Source organism: Styela clava, chromosome 3, assembly GCF_964204865.1.
Source record: "Styela clava chromosome 3, kaStyClav1.hap1.2, whole genome shotgun sequence".
Taxonomy (NCBI): domain Eukaryota; kingdom Metazoa; phylum Chordata; class Ascidiacea; order Stolidobranchia; family Styelidae; genus Styela; species Styela clava.
This window is the reverse complement of record NC_135252.1, coordinates 18,915,061-18,942,572: the sequence shown is the minus strand read 5'-3', so window position 1 is coordinate 18,942,572 and position 27,512 is coordinate 18,915,061. Positions and strand designations below refer to the sequence as shown.

Below are 27,512 nucleotides of genomic sequence, written 5' to 3'. Positions count from 1 at the left end.
GCATCGTTCGACAGCAAAGTATATATATATATATAATCGAAATAGTATGATTTTCTTAATACAGTTACAATTGGTATAAAGTAAGATATTGACATTGTCATCAACTGCGTTGTACAAAAGGTTTCAGGATGAACGTTTGTATGGAAAACGTGAACCGCAAAATTCAGGTGACATTCCTTAATGAATAATAAATTTGTAATCTCCAAACAATTAATATTAACATTTGATTTTCAACCTATCTGCAGTTAAAATCTTTCCTTACTCGAAGTCTGGCATCGAGTCGAAAGACAGAGTCGATTGGGGGCTCCCGAAGTATGCGAACCAAGATGGCGGACATCGGAATGTAGTATGTGTACTAGGTTAGGGTTAGGCCATAATTTTAGGTATAAATACTACGGGAGGCTCTTGGCTAGTCTTCGAACTGATAATAGGACTAAAATAAGGAAAATTGAAAAAAAATTATCGCCTAACCCTAACCTGTTACCCATGTTACGTTCCGATGTCCGCCATCTTGGTTCGCGTACTTCGGGAGCACCGTCGATTGTAAATTTTCCACATCTTCACTCCGTTCAATAATATCAAATAAATTACTTTAGGTTTGGTGCAAGCGCATTCCTGCAAGATCGATTGTGCTTGTAATGAATTTCCTTGCCACATTCTGCTTGTATGTTTTACGAATGAACTTGAGCGCAGCCATCGTGGGCATGGTCGACTACGAAAAGCTAAATGCTATTAGGAGGAACTCCCAGTTCAATTTGAGTTTACAAAATGAAAGTCTGCAGACAGTGCAGAATGAATCTCTACATTTCACGTATTCAACATGTGAACATGCTTATAGCGATAAAACAGAAGGTGATGGTTGTTGTTTTTATATTGTTCAATTGACATTGGATTGGTACTCCCGTAGTGCGTGGTTATGCTATAATTTTATTCCTATTTAATTTATTATAGTTCTATTACGAGTTCGAGGACTGTCTGTGTTGGCCAAGTGAATATACCCCCTGTCCATAGTAATCAGTCGCTTTATATAACTTGGTGTAAAATATGCGAACAAAATTAGTTACCTCCATATTGATACACACATTTCTGGAGCGCCATTGTCTTTAACCTACAGATTCTCTGAATTGCTTCATTTACTCCGATTTATTTCAGTCAGTAATAACTTTAACTCTTGCTTAATTTTGATTTCCTCAGATGCATTTTCATTGCAATATCTCCGGAATTCATTTTTGTCCCAATAACTTTATTTATTACTTGCATTATTTTCTGTAAGATATTTCAGATATCGAAACGTCAGCTGTAGTAGAAGGTAAAAAGTTTTTATGGGATGAAAATATGCAAGGATTGGCATTGGGGGCTTATTTCTACGGATACGTATGTTCACAGGTAAAGGGCGTGACCGGATATAAAACATGGCCGGTTTTGCTAATTGTATTTAAAATATAAAAGTAAAAATTACGGACAATCCAGAAATTTCAGCTAAAAACATGAATATGACATAAATACATTCATGATCAGAAGAGACGCTGTTCGTCTTGCACCTCCCTTATATATATATATATATATATATATATATATATATATATATATATATACTGTATATAGATAAATATAGATTATGTGATGCTACTATAGCGTAAGGTCTAACACTATGCTGCATATATAGGTACAGTCTGAGCCCCTCAATCAGATTTCTTCTCAGCCTAAACTAGGGTTTGGGAACTTAACTGTTTATCGCTAAATTGAATGTTCAAACATAAGACATAAGTGCTATCTATTTAGGATGAAAAATGCAGCGGTCTACTTCATGCCATGGTACTAAATTGAAGTAAACGTCATGCTATCGTACTATCTTGAGGGAGACGACACGCTATTTCTTGAGGTAGATCTCACGCTATATAGCTGACATGTGCGAACTACGACCCGCGAGCCAAATCTATGGTGGCCCATCGTTGTCACGCGTAAAATTGAAAATAAAAATAAAAAATAAAAAACCGAAAATAAAAAAATTGTTGTAAAAAAACATAAAAATAATTAAAAAAAAAATAAAAAATAAAAATTAAAAAAGATAAATAAATAAAAACGAAAAAAAAAACAAATTAAAAAAAAAAAAAATTAAAAAAAAAAAAATTGAATAAAAAAAAATAAAAAGGTTGACAACGATGGTCCACCTCGTGGCCCATCGTTGTCACGCGTTTTTATTTTTAGAAAATTTGCTTCTGCTTGGGACCAACGTTTTCAGGCATAATCCTACGCGCACAAATGTGTTCCCTGGGTTTCAAACTCACTACTGATTTTCTTGAGCAATATTCAATATGAAAATGTTCTATAAATTCTCCATGCTACAAGTTCAACAAGAAGTAATATATTTATAATATTGATAAGAGAATATAGAATTGAATACGAAAATTCGGAAAATTTGTTTGTACGTGTATAAGGTAATTTAATTGGAGAATGCTGCTTAACTACTCAGTTGTCTGGACACTCGCGATGCCGGTACCGTCTTACCAAATACCGGTAGTCGGTTATAGTCGTTTTGCGTCTGACCGTACCGGTAGCCATACAATCACTCATGAAAAAATGGGAGATACGGATAGTCTCGTAGAATATAGACTACTGTGACACTCTCACTACCGTACAGCCGTAACGTACTGATCCAGACAAATGATAAATCGCCCGTGCTCAACCATTTATTTCAATCCATACCTCGATCCTAGTAGAATATAGTGAGTCGAGGTATGGATTGAAATAAATGGTTGAGCACGGGCGATTTATTATTTGTCTGGATCGGTGCGTTACGGCTGTACGGTATGGGGCAGGCGCAGAGAGTGTTTCAGTAGACTATATTCTACGAGACTATCCGTATCTCCCATTCTTTCACGAGTGATTGCATGGATACCGGTACGGTCAGACGGTACCGTACCGGCATCGCACGAGTGTCTGAGCAGTTAAGCAGCATTTTCCAATTAAATTATCTTCTACACGTAAAAACAAATTTTCGTATCCAATTCTATATTCTCTTATCATTATTATAAATATATTGCTTGTGGTTGAACTTGTAGCATGGAGAATTTATAGAACATTTTCATGTTGAATTTATTGGATATTGCTCATGAAAATCAGAAGTGAGTTAGAAACCCAGGAAACACATTTGTGCGTGTAGGATTAAGCCTGACAACGTTGGTCCCAAGCAGCATCAAATTTTCCAAAAATAAAAACGCGTGACAACGATGGGCCACGAGGCGGACCATCGTTGTCAACCTTTTTATTTTCTTTTTATCCAATTTTTTTTTTTTTTTTTTTTCAATTTTTTTTTTTAATTTTAACTTTTTTTTTAATTTTTTTTTTTTTGTTCTATTTTTCAATTTTTTTTTTAATTTCAATTTTTTTTTATTTCTTTTTTTTCAATTATTTTTATGTTTTTTCACAACTATTTTTTTATTTTCGCTTTTTCATTTTATTTTTTCATTTTTTTTTTAAATTTTACACGTGACAACGATGGGCCACCATACAAATCCGACTCGTTGAGTAATTCAATCTGACCCGCTTGATGCTACAACAACCGAACTATAACCCAAATTTTGATGTTTTAGCTGAAGATAACACAAAGAATTTCTTGAAATTGCGAATAAATTCAGTTTCTTCACGAGGCTTATTGTTTTCCACTTTTGTATTTGTAACTTTGTAAAAATTGTTCATAAAATGGAACTTTTTACGTTATACTCACATGACCCGCCAGTATAGGCCCCTGGTCCAAAAACCTTGCCCACTCCTACTATACAGTGTGACAGACCTCACGCTATTCCACATCTCGGGGTAGATGTCACGTCATTATACTATCCTGAGGTAAGTCTTACGCTTTTCTGTAGAAGACCTCGCGTTATAGTAGCATACATTATGTAACTCTACGAACTGAATATTGATCGCCACTTTATGGTAATTTTAATATAAAAGTTTTGATTTTTATTCAGATCATTGGAGCATGGATCGCACGAAAAGTTGGACGCGTTAAAGTGATGGGATTTTCAGTTCTTGCTGCATCGTTGTGTACAATTCTCACACCAGCAGCTCTTGAGATAGGATTTGAAATGTTTGTGATAGCGAGAATCGCGATTGGTTTATTCTCGGTAAATATCCTTTTTCAATTTTGAATATTTGATTTAATTTTAAGTTCTTATCTAGTGAAGGCAATTGCTCAGTGGCCAGTAGTTTAACTTCGCCTTATTGACATCACACACCAGAAATATTTAGTCCTGGCTTTTGGCAATAGAAATCATTAAAATTGCGGTAAAAACCTGATATATACGAACATGCTTGGTATAGTAGGGTGTCCCAAAATAAATGAAACTCATTAATTCGATTACCATTTATTACTGAAACAAAAGACGTTACAAATATTAACATTTTCGGTGTGCTCATATAATAACAATTGAGTACTGAAAGTTTGGGGCCTTTGGCTAGATTTTAAGGTTTATTTAAATACATGCTCCAAATGCCCACGATTCCGTCTCACACATTCTTGAAGCCGTCGAGCAAAGTTATCGACCAATCTGGCACATTCTGATTTTTATTATTGCGTAAATGTTCTGCGTAATGGCCGATTTTAATTCAGCAATAGTTTTGCGATTATTCTGACTCTGTCTATTAAGTCAGGCGAATGTGGCGATCATTCTGTATCACGCCGCCTGCTAATCAAACGATCAGAAAATTGTTGGTCAAGCCACTCTAATGTGATATTAGCTGTATGTGTAGTAGCTAGATTGATTCTCTGATTTCTTGCTACGTTTACTTACAATTTCATAGATTTGAAAGTTAAGGCGGCACAGAAATATCTGGGATTTTCCAGGTCAAGTGCTGAAATTAAATTTCTGGCAGAAAAGTGTTTGAACAGTCTTTTAGGATTTAGTCTCTATATGAGTCGTGAAGCAAAAATCATTTTCTTCTAATTTTGAAGCCATGCGGTTTTGAAATAATAATTGGTATCTGATACTGTTATCAAATTTGAAAAATATAAACTATAGGGTTAAAATCAACTTATTTATTAGCAATTTTGTGGGTTTCATTTTTTTGGGACATCCGCATATTCGATAGAAGCACTCTTTAAATTTTTCGCCAAGGATTCAGAATTTACTTCACCACTGAACAAGTAATTGCAATTTTTTTTTTAATTTTAGGGAGTTATCTACCCATTACTGTATGCGATGTGGTCAATGTGGGCACCACCATCTGAAAGAGGCATGCTGATGGGACTCAATTTTTCGGGTAAATATTTTCGGTCCTCCCGAAGTATGTGAACCAAGATAGCGGACACCGGAACGTTAGTATGTGTACCAGTTTGAGTTAAGCCATAATTTCATGTACAAATACTACGGAAATCACCTGGCTAGTCCCCGCTCATAATAGAGCTAAAATAAAGAAAATTGGAATAAAATTATGGTATAACCTTAACTTGGTACACATACTAATTTCCGGTGTCCGCCATCTCGGTTCACATACTTCGAGAGTACAATATTTTCGACTAAAAATTATGCAACAGGTTTCATGGTAGGTCCACATGTCAATGGTGAAAATATCCGCACGTGCCAGATTAAATTAAAAACTCGTTTCGCGGGCCGCACATTATTTAAAATTGGCACTTCTCCGCGGGCAGCAGAATTTTTCCGCATTTGGCTCGATTAGTGTCATATGAATGCAGCTTTCGTAGTGACATACAGTACAAATATGACGTTTAATTTGTTCTTGTCGTTACGGTCCTGTATTATACTAGAGTTTGGCATGGTTTCCTGAGAAGAGGGAACCCGTTGTTAATGAGTTCGACACAAAAGAGAACCCGTTCTTAATTGGTTAACCGAGATAGCGATCGGAGACCGCCGACTTATCGATCTAGCGGCGTGTATCCTTCGCTCTGACTCAATAGCGACACCGCGTGTCCCATCACTAATTAATCAATAACTCGCTAATTATACGATATAATTCATCCAAAATCAATAGGCTTCTGGTCCGAGATATGATGAATGCACATGCAAAATCGATTGATTTGTTATTATGTTGTTGTTATTATTATTCTTGTTATCTTTTGAAATGTCGCTTTTCTCATTTACTAATAGACAGATTTCTTTGAAATTTTCAATGGTTAAAATTGTATTTTTTGCTAGAAGGCTATACTCTTATTCATTCCTAGATTTTTTATGAATCCCATGAGATCTGATATTTCATCCAAAATTTTGCTATATTTCCATTTTTCACGGGAACACGGTTTTTATTAATCCGCCCAGGGTGGCGGCTTTTCCGATTTGACGCGACGCTACGCAAAACTTGGAGATTAATTGATACCTGTAGGTACGGTAGTAACGGTACGAAAAGTATTTTTTTGTGAACTTCGTGTGCATTTGAGCATCACTCTCTCGTTTTATATACTGTTATTATCAACTTTATCAAACAGTTTGACTCATATATACAAATTTTTATTTCAAATGAATCTCAACACATTTTATATTATTTTACGATAATTTAATATATTTTTACATGTTATTTATCCTATTCCAGGCACAGCAATCGGAATAATAGCAACTTTACCACTTTCTGGCTTGTTAACGACAACCTTCGGTTGGCAGTCGGCGTTTTATGTAACAGGTAACACTTAGAATAGACAGATAGTTTGACACACGTATAGATATATAAGTATTACAGGGAAGTATAAATTGATAAATTTCATTTGTCTTCGGTCGCAGTCGCTACCTCCACAATTGAAAGATGTTTTTTTTATATGAAAATTCTCATCAAAGTCCAATGCTACAAAAGTCTGCCTTCATTGGGCGTTGACCTCAATCTAACTGTACTATAATTTGGTGTATTCGCATTATATACGTGACTGGATAAATTAAGTAAACATTACGGATTTTACATACTCAAAAGATATTTATAAATGTTTGTTTCGCACCCAGTACTTATTACCTAATAAGTATCCTTTGTTTCACACTTATTGTTTGATTCACACTGTTCGCTTTGAACAGTGAAATCTACAGAAGCCACTGTAATCTAATAATTTTACCATATTTTAGGTTCAATTGGGTGCGTATGGTCTCTTTTGTGGTTGATCCTGATATACGATTCTCCCTCAGAACATCCGAGAATTTCAGAAAAAGAGAAGAATTTTATACAGGACGCACTTGGACATAATAGAGACGGCAAAGTTTGTTTATTATTTGTAATTTTGATCATTATACGAATATAACATACATGTTCGAACATTTTCATAATGCGATATACTGTACAATGAAAAATATAATCCCTAAATATTACACCAGCGTAGACCGGCATATACCGGCGTAGTAATAGAAGTGGGGAAATCGTTTGATTAAACTATCATCACAGGTTAAAAGTTCGAGTTCAAATCTCATGCCCACCGCCTTAGGATAAGATTTACATATTTATCCCGATGGAGAGGAAAGTCGAAAAGACGGTTTAACAATATGGCGAACCACGCCCTCTCGTCCGGTTACCAGTCCATGTCGGGTATGGGATCAGTTAGCCAGTTATTTGTTCACGGAAGCATGGACTTGATGATGGAGGAAGTCGTAGCCGACCAGGGGTTACGTGCACCACCCTGCGGTGGCGAGGAGTTCAGCAATCCTCTTGCACATAACTATCAACGCATGGGATTCGAACGAACCGGCGAACACACGTAGGGTAATCAGCGGTGCGGTGGTGAGCGTATTCCTAACGCTTAGCACTATGCGCCAAACCGCCGCGCCAAGCCTCACCCAGTGTCTAGTAAATTAGGCGGATAATGCCGGTCCCTCCAAACGATAGTTGCTCCTCATACCTTGTAGTAGCTGCTTGTGCGTAGCTTTCATCGAAGGGAAAGATGTAGAAACGTACAAAAAATGAAAAACGAAAATTCTACGCTCCAGTAGAGGAATATTAAAACATTATATTTCAATTTTACCCTGTTGGTCTACTCGCCTAATTACACGTATTTATTAAATTGCAGGCAAAGAGAGAACGATCGAGACCGGTGCCGTGGAAGTCAATTTTTGGGTCGTTTCGCATATGGGTCGCATTTTTTGTCCTTTTTGGCTCAGATGTTATTCTGTTCGTATTTGTGACATTACTTCCGACATATCTCAGAACTGTCATGGAGTTTGACATAACAGCGGTTTGTATTACAAATATTTATTCATGTACCAAGTCTTACTAGATTGAAATGATCGAGCGAGGGAGCAGCGATCCACGCATGATTTTCGCCATGCTATGATCTTGAGATGTCAACCTCCGCGGTATATTTCACTGTCAATGTTACTCACTGCTTCAGAACCCCACAAATTGTGGTTTAATATACGTATAACTTACAAAAAACTATCAAAGTAACAAATCGTAGTTCGAAAATAGCTGTGATGATGACGTGTGTTGATTTCTGGCCTAGTTTTATTTAATTTACTTTTTTCTCAAATGAATTTCAGAATAAATAGAATGTACGATGGAGTAATCCAAGAATAAAGTGCATCGGAAACGCTAATATTCAATGCCATCTCGAATTATTTCTCAATACAACACTCAATCCCGGAATGTAATATCACTTTTATCATGTCACATAATTAGGCACAAATATTCACTTTGTTTTTCATTTTACAGAGCGCAGGATTGAGTGCAATTCCTTACATTGCAAAGTTCGTTCTCTACATATGTGCAGGATTTTGTGCAAAGCGACTGATTTCAATGGGAGTGAAAGTCATCTATGTTCGAAAACTATTTCAGTCGATCGGTAGGTTTACTTAAGGGTTACGCAGGGTATAAATGTAGCAACCTAAAATCAAATTACAGAAGCAGTATTTTGAAAAATGTTTCAGTTTCTATTCTTCATAGATGACTGACATGCAAATGTTGCTTTTAAAAGTATATCGAAGAGTGACCTTTTCGTTTTTTTATACATATAAATTTATGGGGTGTCCATAAAGTATTGATATTATTTAAAATTGCAAAGGGAATTTATCGATACCTTATATTGTTTTGGCCCTCACAGATGTATTAAATGAAGTAAAATTACTTAAACAATTACTGATAAAAAAACAATAAATCTGGTTAAGATATATTGAGAACTGACTTCATAACGAAATTGATATTGTAAAGAGACTTTATGGACACCCTGTACAATATTATACAAATATTAATAGGGAAATATTTTTCCTAACATTTTTTGCCTGAAATACATATATATTTATATGGCGAATACAATAAATTTAACTATAAAGATTACTCATCTTTAAATGCCTAAATAGTTTTTATTTGATCAATCACGTTTTATGTCACCTCAAAAAATATATGATAAATATATATATATATATATATATATATATATATATATATATATGTAGTCAAATTTTTTTTGAATGCGGTGATACCTTAGTATAAAAAATGTAGGATTATCATATACAACTTATCCTATATATTGACTTGGCGGCAGCTTGGCAGTTATTCTCATATTGATTACGACATTACACCGAATATATATTCAGCCTTCAAACTCAAATTAAGAAAGCAGTATTTCGGGAGTGATGACCATCTTATGAAACTTATGTTATATATTAGGTTCTAAGAGTCATTTCAGTATTTTTATTCTTCAGGTATGTTCATTCCTGGACTCGCATTGATCCTCGCAGCCTATGTAAAATGCAACATTCCACTCGTCATGCTGGCTTTCACCTTGTGCGGTAAGTTTTCGAGAGAAATTTCTATGCATAACGTATCTTAAAGTTTTATATTTTCTGCTAAAAACGAATAATTGGTCAAAGAATGGAAAGATCATCGGTATCATAAATTATGCTGTAAAGTAATTTAAAATAGATCACAAAAAATGATCTTACATAATTGAACAATTTCGAATCTCTCAATTAATTATTAAGAATTATTTTTATTTGTAAAGTATAAATTAACTTAACGGTACCGTAACAACATTTATAGAAGCCAAATTAACTTTGATAAAATTTTCAAAATATTTTTTTTCCTATACATTTTACACTGTTTTAGTTGGGATGGAGGCGGTCATGAAAACTTAAGACCTTACAAAAATGACAGTTATGCATATCTCAATTCAGTAAAAATATAATATTCAATTTGTAACGAAATTTAACTCAACAGTGAATTTCTCTTTACCAACGATAGTTATTAGAACAATTTTAGACCTGATTAAAAATGTGGAGAAATTTTTTTCAAAATATTCCCTTCACACTCTACATCATTTTTTTAGTCGGAATGGAAGCGGTCACTACTCCTGGTATCAAAGTTACAATAATGGAAATGGCGCCATCTTTTGGAGGAATAATTTTCTCAGTTGCAAACACAATTTCATCGACGTCTGGTTTCATTGTACCACAAATAGCAGGTCTATTACGAACAGCTTACGTAAGTATATTTTGATATATTACAACATAATGCAATGTTAAAGAAAAATTAACGCACAAAACTTAGGTAAGAACTTTCACAAAAGTTGGAGTTTTCTCGGTGCTCTCGGCTTTTAGTAGAGACTAAGACTGTTGATTATATATTGTATAGGACAGCTTCTGCAACCTGTGCGACCCCAGTGGTCCCCACACCCCCCGCGCTTGGCAATTCTTACCATTGGGCATGACATATGTAGAAAACATATTTTTAGTGATATACTCAAAGACTTCATAACACTCAAGGCTCGTAAATAAAAGTTACTTTAATCGTGATTTTGGTTCATTTAGATAAAGGTAATAAAATGGAAAGACAAATTTTCCTTGAATCTACCAATACTGTGTCCCACGCAATATGTGTAACATAGGGTCCCGCAATAGATAAGACCAGCTCTGATTATTGTTTGTTGTTTCATCAAACTATTAGCAAGACGATCCGATACAAGGATGGAGAGCTCTGTTCTGGTTATCAACATCGATTGTCTTCGCGGGAGGAATTTCATTTCTGCTATTCGGCACCGTAGAAGTTCAGGAATGGGCAAAGTCAAAGGAAGAAGAAGAGAACGCCTCAAAAGATAATGAAAAAGCAAAGTTGAAAACTGAATCTATCGCATGATTGGGATGAATCATGTGTAACATTATAAAACAAAAATATATTCTAGGTTTTCAAAAGTGTTGGAGATCTAAAAAACGTTTCAAGCTACGAAAAATAGCTATGTATGATACAGAATTTTTTTGACATTTAAAAAAGAAGGGTTCCGACCCACAAACCCCCCACGCTTCTGGGTACATGCTTTTTTTTAATATTCCGAGTTAAATTCTTGCCAACAAACATTATCTCGCGAATCTCCATTACTCACAATTACATCATATGGGCGTAGCCTTTTTTTTAAATGCAATTTTGTGGCATTTGCAGTGAGACACAAATTCTTACGTCTTTTTCAAAACATTTTGATCAATTTTCGAACGATTTACTGAAAACCAAAAGTTTCCTGGCCTATTTGCAATGATTATTTCTCCTGATAAACCAACCGATATAAATGGAAATGCGCGTTTATATAGCTTGAATAACTTTAACGATTCTTCAGCATATTGTTGGATATCAGTAGCTGCTTTTACCTAGCCTTTTTCGGAACAAAAGCCACGTACCGCTTTATACAAAAAATTTGGCCTTTGCAAAAAATGTGAGGCTGGCTACGATCTTAGAGCTCTCATGTATCTTGTTATCGATAATGGGTGGTACTGAAACGATATTCAACTGTGTTGATGGAGGTAAAGTGATGTATAGGAAGCAGATTGGTGGTTTCTGTGTAGAAGGGGAATCCAAATTCTTCTCATCCTTCTCGGAAACCACATATCATGGAAGGGGGAACCACATTGTTTTAAAGAAAATATGCGCAAATCAAGGTCGCGCGCATCAACTCAAAAATAGCACATCTACGAACGAATTTTCTATCACCAAAGAGTGTAAAAGCTGTATGAAACAGAACGACATACTTCCAGAAAATACGGGCTTACTTGGATGCTTGGAATTGCATAACTTTTGTGAATTGCGTCAGCAACAAAAACATAGAGGCATATCGTCTCAGAGCTCGGTCAATCTTGTTTAGAAGGTAAATCATCAAAATTAAATAGTGTGGACGTTGAAGGCACAACTCCCTTTCAGCATGTATTACTGATTTTCTACGTTACGCGAAATACCTAAATTAATTCACTTCAACTTGGTTTAAAAAACGGGTACCGTGAGTTGAATAAAAAGTCTCTCGTCCGGGTATCAGCTCATGTCGATTACCAGGACCAATACCGTAGTTTACTTCCATGAACTCACGGGGGTAACCGACTAGGAGTTACGTGAACCATCTTACGACGCCAAGAAGTCTGCTATTTTTGCGCACATAATTATCTCCCACGGGATTCGAATCTGCGCAGAATAATCAGAGGTGGAAAGACAAGCGTATTTCTAATGCTTAGCGCAAAGTGCCAACCATTAGTGACTTCAACGAAAGCAGACGGTGTGAACCAAACCATCAATTAAGCCAGTGATTCCCAAAATTTTTTCAAGCGACCCAAATTTTAAAAAGAGAATGTTTGTTAAATCTCGCGCGACCTAAGGATATGTACGAATACAAAACGGCACGTAGTGCTTTATGATCACAAAATCAATTACTAACATAAAACAATCATTTTTACATAACACATCTTTTTACATAAATTACTTTAAAATGAGATAGCTGCGCATGTTTGCTATCAGCAAGCTTCCAAAATGTGGCGTGACTTCACAGGGGCAAAATAGATGATGCCAAGTTTTTTCGCTATACAATTACTATTGAGAAGCACTCCAATACTAAATATAAAATAAACAATAAAATTTATCAAAACATAAAATCAGTAACTTTGAAGTTTTTGTTGAAAAAACAAGCGACCCATAAATTTTCAGGTGACCCAGTGTTAGGTCGTGACCCATATGTTGGGAAACACTGAATCCAGCCAAAACCAGACGACATGAAAGTTTTAAATGTTGTCGGAGTCTGTCTTGTTCATCTAAGACCGGGAGCGAACTAAAGATTGTGAAAAAAAGTAAATGGACATATTTATGCGAAACCAAACATTAATTTACCTTCCTAGTTACATAGATTAAGTATCTATGATAGATAATCTACGGTTTACCCGTATCCAACCGTATTTATCCCATCCTCGCCAGGCCTGTTTACATGCGCTATCAATAGGTTCTGTGGTCAATCGTATATTTCGTACGGTACACAAAACAGAGTTGCGACTGAGATTCGAGACATATAGAGTTTTGATTTAACACCCCGTTTTCGTTTGTTATTCAATCAACTGCGGTTACCATGGTTACCCCGGACTGTGGTGTCTGGAGCCGTTTTCTGCAATTAATTAAACCAGAGTGACACCGGGACATCGGGTCGCTTAAATGTGTCTCAAAGTCTAGCTTTTGTTGTCAGTATTTATGTTCGACTTTTCTTGCGAATGATTTAATGTTAGACTTCCTCCCTCGTAGGTGACGCTGCTCGATAACTAGCACTAATTTATCGCGTCTTCCTTCACACTGAAACGTATTTTTTAATTTTACCTAATAATTATGTTTGTCTATTGCAGGGGTGGGCAGCATACGGCCCGGGTCCGGCCCCCGACACTATTTTGACCGGCCCACTGACTGTATTCAAACACACTCTGTAATGTGGTCCGACGCATCATTCCTGAAAGTTGCCGATCGCTCTACTCTCACCGCGAGCTGGTGAAATGAACAATTGCCTTAGTGAACAAACAATTGCGTTAGCACACTTGTTAAACAAACAATATAGGGCAAAGCAGAGATCGTTGTAAAGATTCCCCGCTACTGTTATCGGTTATATTTACATTTAGATTCTAAATAGAAATAGATTTTAGAAATTATATTTTATATTAAGTTTTATTAACCACGGAATACCCCAAGAAACGTGAAGTTGACAAAGAGTGTCGAGCATTTAGCAAAGATTGGATACCAAAGTATTTTTTTACAAAGGTTGGCAACACAGCAGTATGTTTACTGTATGGTCAAAATGTTATTAAAATTGTACAACATTAGTTGTCATTAAGTGACGAATCCTGAAAATTATGGCAATAATTTATTAGCAGTGGAATGGCAAACTAGAGCCACAGAACTGAACAGAAAATCTGCTAGGCAGCAGAATGTATTCGTAAAAGGCAAATAAGCCCAGAAAGCTTTCACTCATGCCAGTTTTATGGTCGCATGAACATTGCTAAACACAGCAAACCATTCAGTGATGGCGAGTTTTTAAAAAAGTGCTCAATGTAGCTGATCAAGTCTATCCACAACACAGACAGAAGTTAAAAGAAGTAAGTTTATCGAGAAGAACTGTGAATCGCCGCGTTGAAGCAATTGTACTTGTACCTTCATTTCAACTGTTTTCAATGGCATTGGATGAAAGCACTGACATTGATGATACTGCACAGCTGCTCATCTTTGTACGAGGCATTTCAGAAAACTTTGAAATTACCGAAGAATTGCTGTCTATGGAATCAATGAAAGACAACTACTGGAAAATATATTTTCGAATATGTAAAAAATGCACTTCGCACAATGGAATATCCATGTCAGAAAATGGTAAGTGTTACTACGGATGGTTATCCATCATTGACAGGAAAGAATGTTGGTCTATTGAAGAGATCAAGTGACCGTGTTTCAGAGTTCGATTGCACTAGAGAATTAATATTTCTACATTGCATAATCGCCACCACAATGCCAGCAAAATTCCAGCCAAATGTTTTAGGCATTGTACCAGGTGTCATACCAGGGTGTGTCTTGAATACTGAATAGAGGACTGATATGAGAACTTAACGCGACAGAAATTTTTAGTGATTACCCGCGATTTTCCGAACTTTTTTGGGTTCGAATGTTGGGAATTGTGCAAAAATCAAAAATTTAGGTAAGATAAAAAAACGGAACCTTTCCGTTCCCGTGGGCAAAAATATGAATTTACCAATAAATATAGGACTAATATGAGAACTCAACGGAACAAAAAAATTTGGTGCTTTCAAGCGATTGATCGAACTTTTACGAGTTCGAATATTGGGAATTTTGAAAAAATGTAAAATTTTGGTAAGATAACAGGTATTTTAGAACTTTTCCGGTCCCGGGGGCAAAAATATGAATTCATCAATGAATAGTGGACTAATATTAAAACTCAAAGCGAAATAAAAATTTTGCTGCTTTCCTGCGATTTTTTGAACTTTTTTGGGTTCGAATATTGGGAATTGTGAAAATATTGAAAATTTTGGTAAGATAACCGTTTTTTTTTTAATTTTTCCGGTCCCGGGGGCAAAAATATGAATTTACCAATGAATAGAGGACAATGTCCACAACGTAGAGATGTTAGATTGAAAGGTCTTGTCATAAGAAGAGATACGTGTTCGCTCACCTATTTTATATACCAAGTGACAGCATCTCGTAAAATGAAGTTTTAAAATCGCATTAATATACTTGACTTTCCCTGTTGTGCTATTCCAGTTTAATTTTTAAGTAATGGAATGAATTTACTTTGTTATGAAAAAATAGCGCATCAACTACCATAATGAACCTGTTGCTTTAAATTTTTGTGCGGTTAAAGATCGTATATTTTGCTAGCAGACTTACCATTTCAAAAGATTCTGTGGGCTCCATTAAATTCGCTTTTATGAAATGTCGCAGTGGCCTGCTGTGACATATTGCATACTCGTACTACTCCGTTTTGGCTTTTGTATCCATATATTTGAGCTTCGCTCTCTCCGAGTTTCACAATTTGTTGAAACGTTGCGCTACACTATATTTGACTCTTATATCAAAGAAACTCGAGAATTTCGCGCCAAATTAACACACTATGTTAATCTTATCAAAAATAACTGTAACTGTAAGTTTGTAACTGTTATCGAGCAGCATCACCTATGAGAGAGTCTAGCATAGAATCAAACTAAAATAAAGAAGAAAAAGGGGTACTCCCGAAGTATCTATGTGTACCATGTCAGGTCATAATTTCAGTTACTGATACTACGGGAGTCACTTGGCTAACACAGGCAGTCCCGAACTCGTAATAAAACTATAATAAGGTAAATTGGAATCAAATTACGGCCTAACCTGGTACACATACTACGTTCTGGTGTCCGACATCTTGGTTCACATACATCGGGAGTACCGAAAAAAGTGATAGAAGTGAAGCAATAAGGTGATGTCGAAACCTGGGTCGCGAGTCAACTGAAATTACGGGCACCCGAGTCGTCAGTCATATCCGAGTTTCAGCAAACTTCAAGTCATTGCACTCCTGATTGTCACAAATCGAATACGAAAAATACATGATGATTGTTTCATTGATGAAAATTAAACAAAATTATGACGTTGGTCAAAAAAGGACAAATTCGGTTCAAAAGAGGCGAGTCCAGTGAATGAGAACGACCTTAAAGAGAGGACGATTTGAAAGTTAGGATAGGATTTACAAATTAATCCCGGGGGAGAGGAAAGCCGATGAGAGGGCTCAACCGTATGGCGAACCACGGCCTCTCGTCCGGTTACCATTCCACGTCGGGTATGGCATTAGTTTTACTGTATTGTTTGTTTTCGGAAGCATGGACTTGGTGGTGGCGGAAGCCGTAACCGACCAGCGGTTACGTGAACCACCCTACGGCAACGAGGAGTCCAGCGATCCTCTCCCACATAACCATCCCGCATGAGATTCGAACATGCGAACCCTCGCATAGTAATTAGAGGTGCGGTGTCGAGAGTATTCCTAACGCTTAGCACGATGAGCCACACCGCCGCGCCTATCTATATGAGGAGGCGTTCTAATCTGTCGTTCCCACGGCCGATTCTCGCTCAATAAAATTTTGAAAAACGTAGTATTTGGAAATATGCGTCTAATCCGATAAAATATCTATTTTAAATAAATGTACTCCCCATCATATTATATATGAATGTAGCTAGCTATCAGCAGTGTCCAAAATCTAAATACCCAGAGTAAATAACAAAAGTCAAATTATAAAGCAGGGTATTAAGAAAACTTTGCAACAACACAGAAATATGTGGAATTGCCGTGAGGTTATCTTTGCATTGTTCTTACAAGTACACGTTCGTTGCGTAAAATGTAAGAACTTGTTAGTAGGTATAGCGAGTAGTTAGATTCAGGATTTTGATGTAGCTTGTTCATGCCGGATATGAAATTAGTTAGTCAGAATTTTTGTTCCAAACGCCGATAGAGGATATTCCTATAAGATTTACAGATAGTTTTGATGACCGTAATCTACCCACTATGGTATGAAAAATAGTAAGCTATTACTAGGCCACGGAATCGACCCAAGGTTGACTTTCTGCACGGTGTTTTTGTTGCTCCAGTTATACGGTGAGGCTATATATGTCGCTGTTCTCGGAGCACCCAAGGCCGTGTAGAAGCCGATAATGAAGGCAGACACGGTGTCCACCTTGCTGTATCATTAGTCAGGTGGCCGGAATATAGTTCAAGATTGCAAAAACGTAGTCATTCTGTAAGACAAAAACAAAACACGGCATAGAAATAAATGAGGTCCAAGAAACAAATTTCTGGCCCAAGCCTCGTTTAACTAGGTTTTTGTTTTTTTGTGAGTGTGCCGGTGAGTCGGCACATGATATTTCTCATGTTTTAAACACAATTAAAGGTTTTGTTCCGTCTCCAGAATCACCATTTATAATTCGTGCGTATTATGGAGTTTTCAAAATATACTATGTATCTAATGTTTTTAAAACCTATCTCCTATCAGTAAATATAGCTTGAGGAAACAGGGAATAAGCGGTATGAACAATGTTGTGGTGCATCCGTGATTGATTAGTAACAGCGTTTCCTGAACGCAACGCTTCATTTTCAACATCATCACATTGATGAAGAAAAGAAATATATGTATATATATATTAGTCAAGTTACAATAGTCTCTACCGCTCTAGAACGTTTTGATCGTTTGGCAGCGAAGGAGATAAGACCAGGGTGTACGTTATAGCATTGATTTTTCCTGCTTAATGAGAGGGCCGTAGTCTCATTCAATGTAGGCTAAATGATTTTTCTGACCATGAAGTTGTCAGGAAGACAGCTCAATAATAGTGAATTTCACGCAGTTAAAATTGCGAGAATGCAATTTTTTTTGCATAGAACCGTCGCAACTCCCATTGTCACAAGATGCATATTGCGTGCACATGGCTTGTTGTGGTATGAACCAAAATGAATTTAGTTTATAGTCACTTCGGTATAAACTATGAATTACAGTATATGCTAGATCAGTGGTTTTCAAAGGGTGGGGCTCGCCCCACAATGGGGGCGTAGACCATTTTGAGGGGGCGTGGAGCTAATTGAAAATAAAAACATTTGCTAGATTTGATATTTCCTGCCTTATTCTGGATATTTACGTTCCATCCGCGTATTTTATTTTTAAATAAAACATACGTTCGTCTTACTATCTGTTATTTGTAGCTTCCTGGCTTGGCTAGTTATTTTTGAGGTGGAGCACGAGACTTGACAAATTCTAAAAAGGGGGGCGCGGCGTAAGAAGTTTGAGAACCACTGTGCTAAATAGTACTTTACCCGGAGTGAAGACGTAAAAGTATTAATAACAAATCTAGGCTTGATGTTGTAAAATTCTAATGAAAAAGTTCCACATAGCTTATGCCTACGTACAGAAATTTCTTTGACAAACAGAAACTCGTGTTCCAGCCGGGAATAGACAAGCGTGAGCTTAGAAGTGTGTGTACCAGGTTAGGGTAGGGCATATTTTTATTCTGATTTTCTATATTTTAGTTCTATTACGAGTTTGGGGACTGTCTGTGTTAGCCAAGTGAATATATCCCCTTGTCATATGTTTCAGTCCCTTCACACTATTTGATGTAAAAGGCCAACAAAATTAGTTACCTCTAATCGTGTAGTACATATTTTTGGTTAACCGGAAAATTATGTTATTATGTTTCAGTCCCTTCACACTATTTGATGTAAAAGGCCAACAAAATTAGTTACCTCTAAGCGTGTAGTACATATTTTTTGTTAACCGGAAAAGGTCGAATATTTTTGATTAGAGTAGAGTTCATTAATATACTTGACAATGAGCAATTCAACGCAGTACATCGGGATTATTTTTATTTCCTGCACTTCGAGATGCAATTATTTATATATAATTTATTCTAATTTGCATGTCGAGACTGCTTTTTCAGCGTGGTGAAAATAAACTACCGATTGCAAAAACGGGATTGCGACTTGCTTACTTACGCATAACACTAGCAAATGATCTACTGAAGATTGAATAAATAAAGTAGTTTTATGCATAGAAATGAAGGAATAAAAAATTACAAACTGGGCAAAGGAAGAAATTCAACAAAAAGGGTTGGGAGCTACTGAATTTGGTGTTAAAAACTTCAAGCGATACAAGAAATATTTTAAACACCTTGTAACCTTATCCTAATTTGCTATTCCTTTTGCACACTGTGGTGTCTAACTATACTAAATATCAGATCATATCCAAAGCATTCTTCGACAGCAAAGTATGTAATCTATATATAATTGAAATAGTATAGTTTTCTTAATACAGTTACAATTGGTATAAATTAAGATATTGGTAGTGACATTGTTTTCAACTGTGTTCTTAAAAAGTTTCCAGAATGAACGTTTGTATGGAAAACGCAAACCAGAAAATCCAGGTGACATTTTTTAATAACTATTTAATTTGTATTCGCCAAACTTTTAATATTAACATTTGATTTTCAATTTATTTGCAGTCAACATCTTACCCTAACTCAAGTCAGGCATCGAGTCGAAAGACAGAGTCGATTGTAAATTTTTCACAGCTTCACTCCATTCAATAATATCAAACAAATCATTTTAGGTTTGGTGCAAGCGCATTCCTGCAAGATCAATCGTGCTTGTGATGAATTTTCTTGCAGTCTTCTTCTTGTATGTCTTACGAATGAACTTGAGCGCAGCCATCGTGGGCATGGTCGACTACGAAAAACTAAATGCTATTAGGAACTCCCAGTTCAATTTGAGTTTACAAAATGAAAGTCGGCTGCAGAATGAATCTCTACATTTCTCGTATTCAACATGCGAACATAATTATTATGATAAAACAGAAGGTGATGGTCGTTGTTTTATATATTGTTGCGTTTACACAGGATTTTAACCAGAGAACGTTTGTCTGACATTGCACTGTCTAGGCTGTAAAATAATACTCCAGCTTATCTAACCGACAAAAGTGTTTGCTATGTACTAAAAAAGACATCATTAGTGCAAACGAAAAAGAATGTTTTCTAGAATGCATTTTCTCCGACTTTGTTTTGCCCTAATAACTTTATTTATTACTTGCACAGATATCGAAACGTCAGTTGTAGAAGAAGGTAAAAAGTTTTTATGGGATGAAAATATGCAAGGTTTGGCATTGGGTTCTTATTTCTACGGATAAGCATGTTCACAGGTATGAAAACTAAATTATATAAAAATATAAACTCAGCATGGCCAGTTCTGCTAATTATCTAGAACAGTGATTTCTAACCTCTTTGGTGGAACAGAAACTCAATGAAACATGATAGATGCTCGAGGAACACTTGTTCAATGCTTGTAAGGCTGTAAGAAGAATTGTAGAGACCAGAGGTATGCCACCTTTAATACAGAAGGGCCGGAAAGAAGTAGCTGGGCGAAACCGCGGGCGGTTATTGATCTTATGACATTCGTTGTTCGAACAAGATAACTGTTCAGGCAATGTAAAGTCATAGACATGGATAAATTGGACGCGGGTATAGACTTCGCAACGCAAAGAGTTTGGAATTACTCGCACGCACCAAATTAAATTAAATTGAAAACTCGTTTCGCCGGCCTCACATCACTCAAACATGGCCTTTCTCCGCGGGATATAAATTAAGTTGGGCTATTAAAGAGTTGAAAGCTAAAGGTAGATCTCACGCCACAGCATGGTAGGCCTCAAGTTATATAAGCAGACGTTATGTATTTTTCATTACTTGAAAATTGTCCTGCATTTTCAGAATACAAGTTTCATTGTTTTTCAGATCATTGGATCATGGATTGCACGAAAAGTTGGACGCGTTAAAGTGATGGGATTTTCATTTCTTGCTGCATCGTTGTGTACAATTCTCACACCAGCAGCTCTTGAGATAGGATTTGAAATGTTTGTAATAGCGAGAATCGCGATTGGTTTATTCTCGGTAAATAATTTGTTTGATTTTCATTTAATGATTTAATTTTGAGTGCTTATTTAGTGGAGGCAATAGTTTGAAGACCAGTGCGTTAACCTGATTGCCATATTGATGTCGCAAACCTAATATAATTGGTCATAATTAAGAGTCCCTACTCAAATTACAAAATCTTTTTTTTAGATTGATTACCTGATTTTATTTTGATCGCATGAATTGGCAAGATTTAATATACAAATATGCTTAATACAGTCGTTAGAGACACTTCCTAAAATTTTGAACTATTCCAGGGTGTTACCTTCCCGATGATGTATGCGATGTGGACAATGTGGGCACCACCACCTGAAAGAAGTATTTTGTTGGGGTCCACATTTTCAGGTAAATATTTTTAACTAAAAATCATACAATATGATCTTTTGAAATTGATGTCAACGGCGATAGTATGTATTTGATTTCTGAGACAATGTGTAAAAACATTGATTGAGTCATTTTATTATAGTCGCTTTAAAATTTTTTATCAACTTTTGAATTCGCATCTTCAAAAGGTAGGGTTCATACCTTCCACAGTATATTTATTTTTTATAATCAGTGTGCCATAGATTTGTTATTAGTAGGGCTGGGAATGGTTAACCGGTTAATTGGTTAACCGATTTTAGATGATTAACGGTTACGATTTATTTTAACCGTTAACTGACATCTCAGATACAAATCATCCTGATAATGTACAATTTTTTCAAAAATGATTACGTCATAACAAATTTATCTTCTGTTGTATTTAATTCAAAAGAATATCACTAACTGTATTGGTAATGTGACAATATTTCTGATCGTGGATAATTTGGAGAGATATGATATCGCGAAATTGTTTTGTAACCATTGTGGTGATCTAACAAGCTAAAATTATAAATTATTACGTAAAACGTCACGCTGCAGTTAACCGGTTTATTTTGCTCGGTTCACGGTTAAAGTGTTTCCCCTGAAATTTCCAGCCTTAGTTATTGGACATGAAATGTACTTATGGATTAAAATGTTAATGTTCCAGTTTGTCAGTCCTGTTTTAATCTTCTGTTTTATATAAATACTGTTGTCCTTTTAACAAATGTATTACGAAGATTCGCTATATTCCTTCATGTTACAATATTGCAGGGGCAGCAATCGGAGTAGTAGTAACTCTACCACTTTCTGGCGTGTTGGCGACAACATTCGGTTGGCAGTCGGTGTTCTATGTAACAGGTTATATTCAGATTTAATGGTCGTTTGCCGCCTAATGTCAATTTATATATATATCTATATATATATATATATATATGTGCAGCGTGTTCATGAAGTCCTTTAAATGATGAAAAAGAACTTTGATAAAGAGGTGCTTTGAATGAGGTATAATAATATTGAATAAACACTGGTTGAAATAAAACTAAACTGGTTAAGATATATTAAAAACTGCCAACAAAAGTGAAATTGTAACAGGACTTCATAATAATTAATAACCCTATTTATAAAATATACAGGGTGTCTCAAAAGTAAGTATACATTTTTAATTTTGATTTGCTTTTCAGGAACCATCATAGAGCGTTCATTTCCACAGGAAACATAGTATAAATAACTAGTTAAATTTACGTATTGTTTGGATTTTACAACAACCCACAGAATGACAAAGAGATTAACCCAAATAACGAGGAGCAAAATTGCTGATTGGCAAGAAGCATGTAAATTAGTAAGGCAAACTTAGCGCTTCTGTAACAGAGAATATGAAATTAATTCATCTTCAAATGTTTTCATTAGAGTGTCCGCTCCTTGGTCTTCCTGATCTTTGTGCATCAACTACAGATTCAGTTTCCATGAATTTTTGAAGAATTTCGTAATTCTTAGTCGTAAAAGTGCCGAATGCCTATCTGTTTTATATCCTTCTTGCCAAGCTGCAATTTTTCACCTCATTTCTCGGATTAATCTTTTTGTCATTCTGTGGGTTGTTGAAATATGCAAACAATACCTAAATTTCACTACTTATCCATGCTATGTTTCCTGAAGAAATGAACACTCTATATGACGAGTACCTGAAAAGCAAATCAAAATTAAAAGTGTATACTTACTTCTGAGACACAAAATATCGTGACTGATATCCAAATTTCACAGCCGCTACCTGTACAACAAAAATATGTTTTCTATGTGAAAAACTCCAGCTACGAAAGGTTGACTTCAATGGGTGTTGACTTCAACCAAATTTTAACGTACTCTAGTTCCATTTCAATATGCGTGCGTCATATGAATTGTTTGAAATAATCGAAATCTACAAAAAAGCGACGACAGTTTGTCAAAAGCGCTTGTTGATATTTTGTTTCGTACCTAGTAATCCATATTTGAATGTATTTTTTGTTTCATACACAATGCGTATTCACATATTTTATCCCAAACCGCTGATATCTGAAGTTTTTTCCATGTTCCAGGTTCAATTGGGTGCGTATGGGATCTTTTGTGGTTGATCCTGATATACGATTCTCCCTCAGAACATCCGAGAATTTCAGAAAAAGAGAAGAATTTTATACAGGATTCACTTGGACATAATAGAGACGGAAAGTTTGTTTATTATTTCTAATTTTACATTATTGAACCAAAAAATGTAATATGTAGACAGAGTATGGTTGAATATTATTCCGGAATAGGCCACAAGAGGTGAAAGCATTAGTCTCAGCTATGTTGACATCACAGATTAAAAACTCGCGTCAAAGCTTATGTCACCAACTCACCCATTTAGTAATAAATTGGGTTGCTAATGCCGAACAGAAATTTTATGGTGCTCCTAAACAATATTATTTGCACAGAGCGAATGTCGTATAAAAAAACATATTTCCACTTCTCACTTGAGGAAACCTAATTACTAAAGCAACATAAGATTTGAATGTTTTATTGAACTAGTCTAATTGCCTGTACTCCTTCATTACTTTGTAGTCAAAGAGAGAACGATCGAGACCTGTACCATGGAAGTCAATTCTTGAGTCGTTTCGACTATGGGTCGCATTTTTTACCTACATTTCCTCGGATTTTCTACTGATCGTATTTTTGACAATGCTTCCAACGTATCTCAGGACTGTCATGAAGTTTGACATTAAAGCGGTTTGTATTACAAGTAGAGCTGGGCATTTTTGAATACCTGGGTATTTTAGAATCGAATCATATATTTTTACTATTCGAATCTCGAATACTTGAAAGATTGGTGCTCGTATATATAAACATGAAATCCATTACTCAAAACAGTATACTGAGTGTTCACACACACTTGGAAGCAAGTTCCATCACTAAATCACTCGAAAGACAAGAGTCACATGTCGGTTTGCACTTTAAAAATATATTTCAACAACAAAAAAATTGCAGATTCGCCTCGATCTTTGGCAATTCATATTTTATTTTTGCTATTCTATATGGTCTTGTGATTACAGCCTCTAGCTGTATATGCTGCAGCTAATGTCACTCTTCGATTTAATTACACTCTAGAACTTTTTAATGTCAAGAAAAACATTCAACATTGCAGTATATGCTATACAATATACGCCAAAGTGTGTTGCGAATGATGACGTTTTCTCGTGTTGATTTTTCGCTTACTTTTATAATTTGCTCATTTATCAAACGAATAATGGATTTCAGGATAAAATAAATGTACAATAGAGAATATAAATATTAAATAAAAAATAAATGATATTTACTGGCATCTGGGTGCTTCCGTAGTATGTGAACTATAAGATAGCGGACACCGAAACGTAGTATGTGTACCAGGTTAGGGTTAGGTCATAATTTCAGGTACAAATACTACAGGAGTCACTTGGCTAGTCACCGACCTCGTAGTAGAACTACAATAGGGAAAATTGGAATCAAATTATGGCCCAACCCTAACCTGGAACACATAATATGTTCCGGTGTCCGCCATCCTGGTTTACATACTACGGGAGCGCCCTCATCTGGAACGTCATATTAGGTTTATCGTGCAGATATGTGTAAAATTGGATACGATTATCAACTTTGTTTCGAATTTTACAGAGCGCAGGATTGAGTGCAATTCCGTACATTGCAAAGTTTGTTCTTTACATAAGTGCAGGATTTTGTGCAAAAAGACTGATTTCAAAAGGAGTAAAAGTTATCTACGTTCGTAAACTATTTCAGTCAATAGGTAGGTGCAGAATGAAAATGTATTTTGAAAATACATGTGGTATAATTTCACTTTCTGTGGAGACGGTTGACCCTGAGTGGAAAAGTTGTAAAACCATCATACAAACCTATGTCGTTTGTACATTTATACTTTATTTTCAGGTATGTTTGTTCCTGGACTTGCATTGATCTTTGCGGTCTATATAAAATGCAACATTCCACTTGTCATGTTGGTCTTCATTTTGTGCGGTAAGTTTAAGAAAACAAATGCATTCCATAACGTAATAACTATAGTTTATATTTTATGCTAAAAAGAACAATTGACTAAAGTATGGAAAGAGCACCAATAAGGTATGTTAGTACCTAAAGATAATTTAAAAAGTGATTCTATAAAATATACTGTTTTGGGTACTCCCGTAGTATGTGTACCAGGTTAGGGTTAGGTTATAATTTCATTCCGATTCGCCTTATTTAAGTTCTAATACGAGTTTTAGTCTTATTAGCAAGGTGAATACACCCCCTGCGTATAGGTTTTAGTCCCTTTACACAACTTGGTGTAAAATAGGCGAACAAAATCAGCCCTATCTTGGTACACATATTTCTGGAGCGCCCTATTTTGCATATTTCAATAAAGTAAAACAAAATCATCATCCGTTTGTAACGGTAAATACAACGTAACAATAACTTTCCTGAAAGAGATAGATATCAACACTATTTTAACAAAGCTAAATAAAATTTTGATAAAACTGTTACCAAAAAATCTTTCAACTCTCACATTCTATACTTTCCACAGTTGCGGTGGAGGCAGTCACTACACCTGGCGTCAAAGTTGCATTGATCGAAATGGCGCCATCTTTTGGAGGAATAATTTACGCAGTTGCAAACACAATGTCAGCGACGTCTGGTTTCATTGCACCGCAAATAGCAGGCCTATTACGAACAGCTTACGTAAGTATATTGTGGCTTATTACAACATATTGCTCTGTAAAATTACTGTTAATTTACTGTAATGTTCTGTTAAATATAACGCGCGAAACTTAAGTTTGAACGTCGCTCAATACACAAAAGTTTGGCGTCATCACCATCGGGCGTCATCTACGTAAAAAATAGAATTTTGATAACTTACTGAATGACTTCACTATAAGCAATGCTTGTGAAGTTACTTCGATCGTGATTTTAGTTTACTTCAAATAAAGGTATTAGAACCAAAAGACAAATTTACTTTTATTATAAAAACCCTGTTTTCTCATTCATACTCAAACTGTACCGCACAATGTGTTTCGCATGGGGCACGACAATAATTGGAGCCTTTGTATATTATTTTTTTCAACAAACTACTAGCAAGAAGATCCCATACAAGGGTGGAGAGCTCTGTTCTGGTTATCAACATCGATGGTCTTCGCGGGAGGAATTTCATTTCTGCTATTCGGCACCGTAGAAGTTCAGGAATGGGCAAAGTCGAAGGATGAAGAAGAGAACGTCTCAGAAGAAAATGGAGAGAAGTTGAAAACTGAAACTGTCGCATAACTAAGATAAACATATAGAAATTGCTACAATATAAGTATAGTTCAACCTATTACGGCGTATTTCAAATTTAATTAGATCTTCAACAAATATTTATCAAAAAATTTACGAAGAATTAGTTTTTTTCTTCAAAGTAATTAAACACGTATTTTTCGACATGTGTGGATTGTGTTTACAAGAACTACTTGTTGTTGGGCAAAGGCATGATTGCAAAGGCGCAACTGATTCTAAAAATATGTTCAATAGCTTTGCACATGTTTATGACTGACTGATAAACAGAGTTAGTTACGGTGGAAAGCAAATGCACGTGCTCCAAGAAACGACATCGGTTCTGTTTCCATTCTGCACACACAATTTGTTCATATGTTGCGGTATTTAATTTAATAACCTTGCTTGAAATGTCAGCAATAAAATATTCTTATATATCTGTATCGTATATTTATTTTGATTGGCGTTGTTGCCACAGACTGAACTAGAGGATATTTATTCAAATATATATGTTTTTAAATTCTAGTACAATGTCCATTTGAAAAATTCTTGGATAGTATACACATTGACTTGCCTGAATACGCGCCTACAACATATCTATATGAAGATTCTCAACTCTATTCTCATTTTCGAATACTGGACTCGTTGATAAATTATGAATATTTAGTATTGCGCCCTAAATTAAAAATAACCATGTCGTATTCAGCCTGGTAAATTGGCGATAATCG

At 35.7% G+C, this 27,512-nt stretch overlaps 2 protein-coding genes across 3 annotated transcripts; both read left to right on the top strand.

The window, feature by feature from the left end:
* Window positions 1–58: 58 nt before the first annotated feature.
* On the top strand, window positions 59–27,199 carry LOC120343345 (sialin-like). Of its 2 annotated transcripts, none has more exons than XM_078111175.1 (12): window positions 59–167; window positions 597–852; window positions 1,283–1,386; window positions 3,972–4,127; window positions 5,175–5,262; window positions 6,547–6,633; window positions 7,062–7,192; window positions 24,082–24,246; window positions 25,165–25,294; window positions 25,435–25,521; window positions 26,066–26,220; window positions 26,614–27,199. In XM_078111175.1, exons 1-12 carry the CDS (start codon window positions 129–131, stop codon window positions 26,797–26,799), a joined length of 1,584 nt encoding a protein of 527 aa, XP_077967301.1. In that variant the 5' UTR covers window positions 59–128; the 3' UTR covers window positions 26,800–27,199. The 2 variants fall into 2 exon arrangements, with proteins under 2 accessions (XP_077967301.1, XP_077967300.1); XM_078111174.1 differs by lacking the exons at window positions 24,082–24,246; window positions 25,165–25,294; window positions 25,435–25,521; window positions 26,066–26,220; window positions 26,614–27,199 and adding exons at window positions 7,994–8,158; window positions 8,635–8,764; window positions 9,624–9,710; window positions 10,247–10,401; window positions 10,864–11,632.
* Window positions 19,513–23,728, top strand: LOC120343343 (sialin-like). The gene is made up of 7 exons (XM_078110414.1): window positions 19,513–19,632; window positions 19,818–20,064; window positions 20,299–20,402; window positions 20,992–21,147; window positions 21,426–21,513; window positions 22,282–22,368; window positions 23,580–23,728. The coding sequence occupies exons 4-7, from the start codon at window positions 21,037–21,039 to the stop codon at window positions 23,726–23,728; spliced, it is 435 nt and encodes a 144-aa protein (XP_077966540.1). The 5' UTR covers window positions 19,513–19,632; window positions 19,818–20,064; window positions 20,299–20,402; window positions 20,992–21,036.
* Window positions 27,200–27,512: the final 313 nt, after the last annotated feature.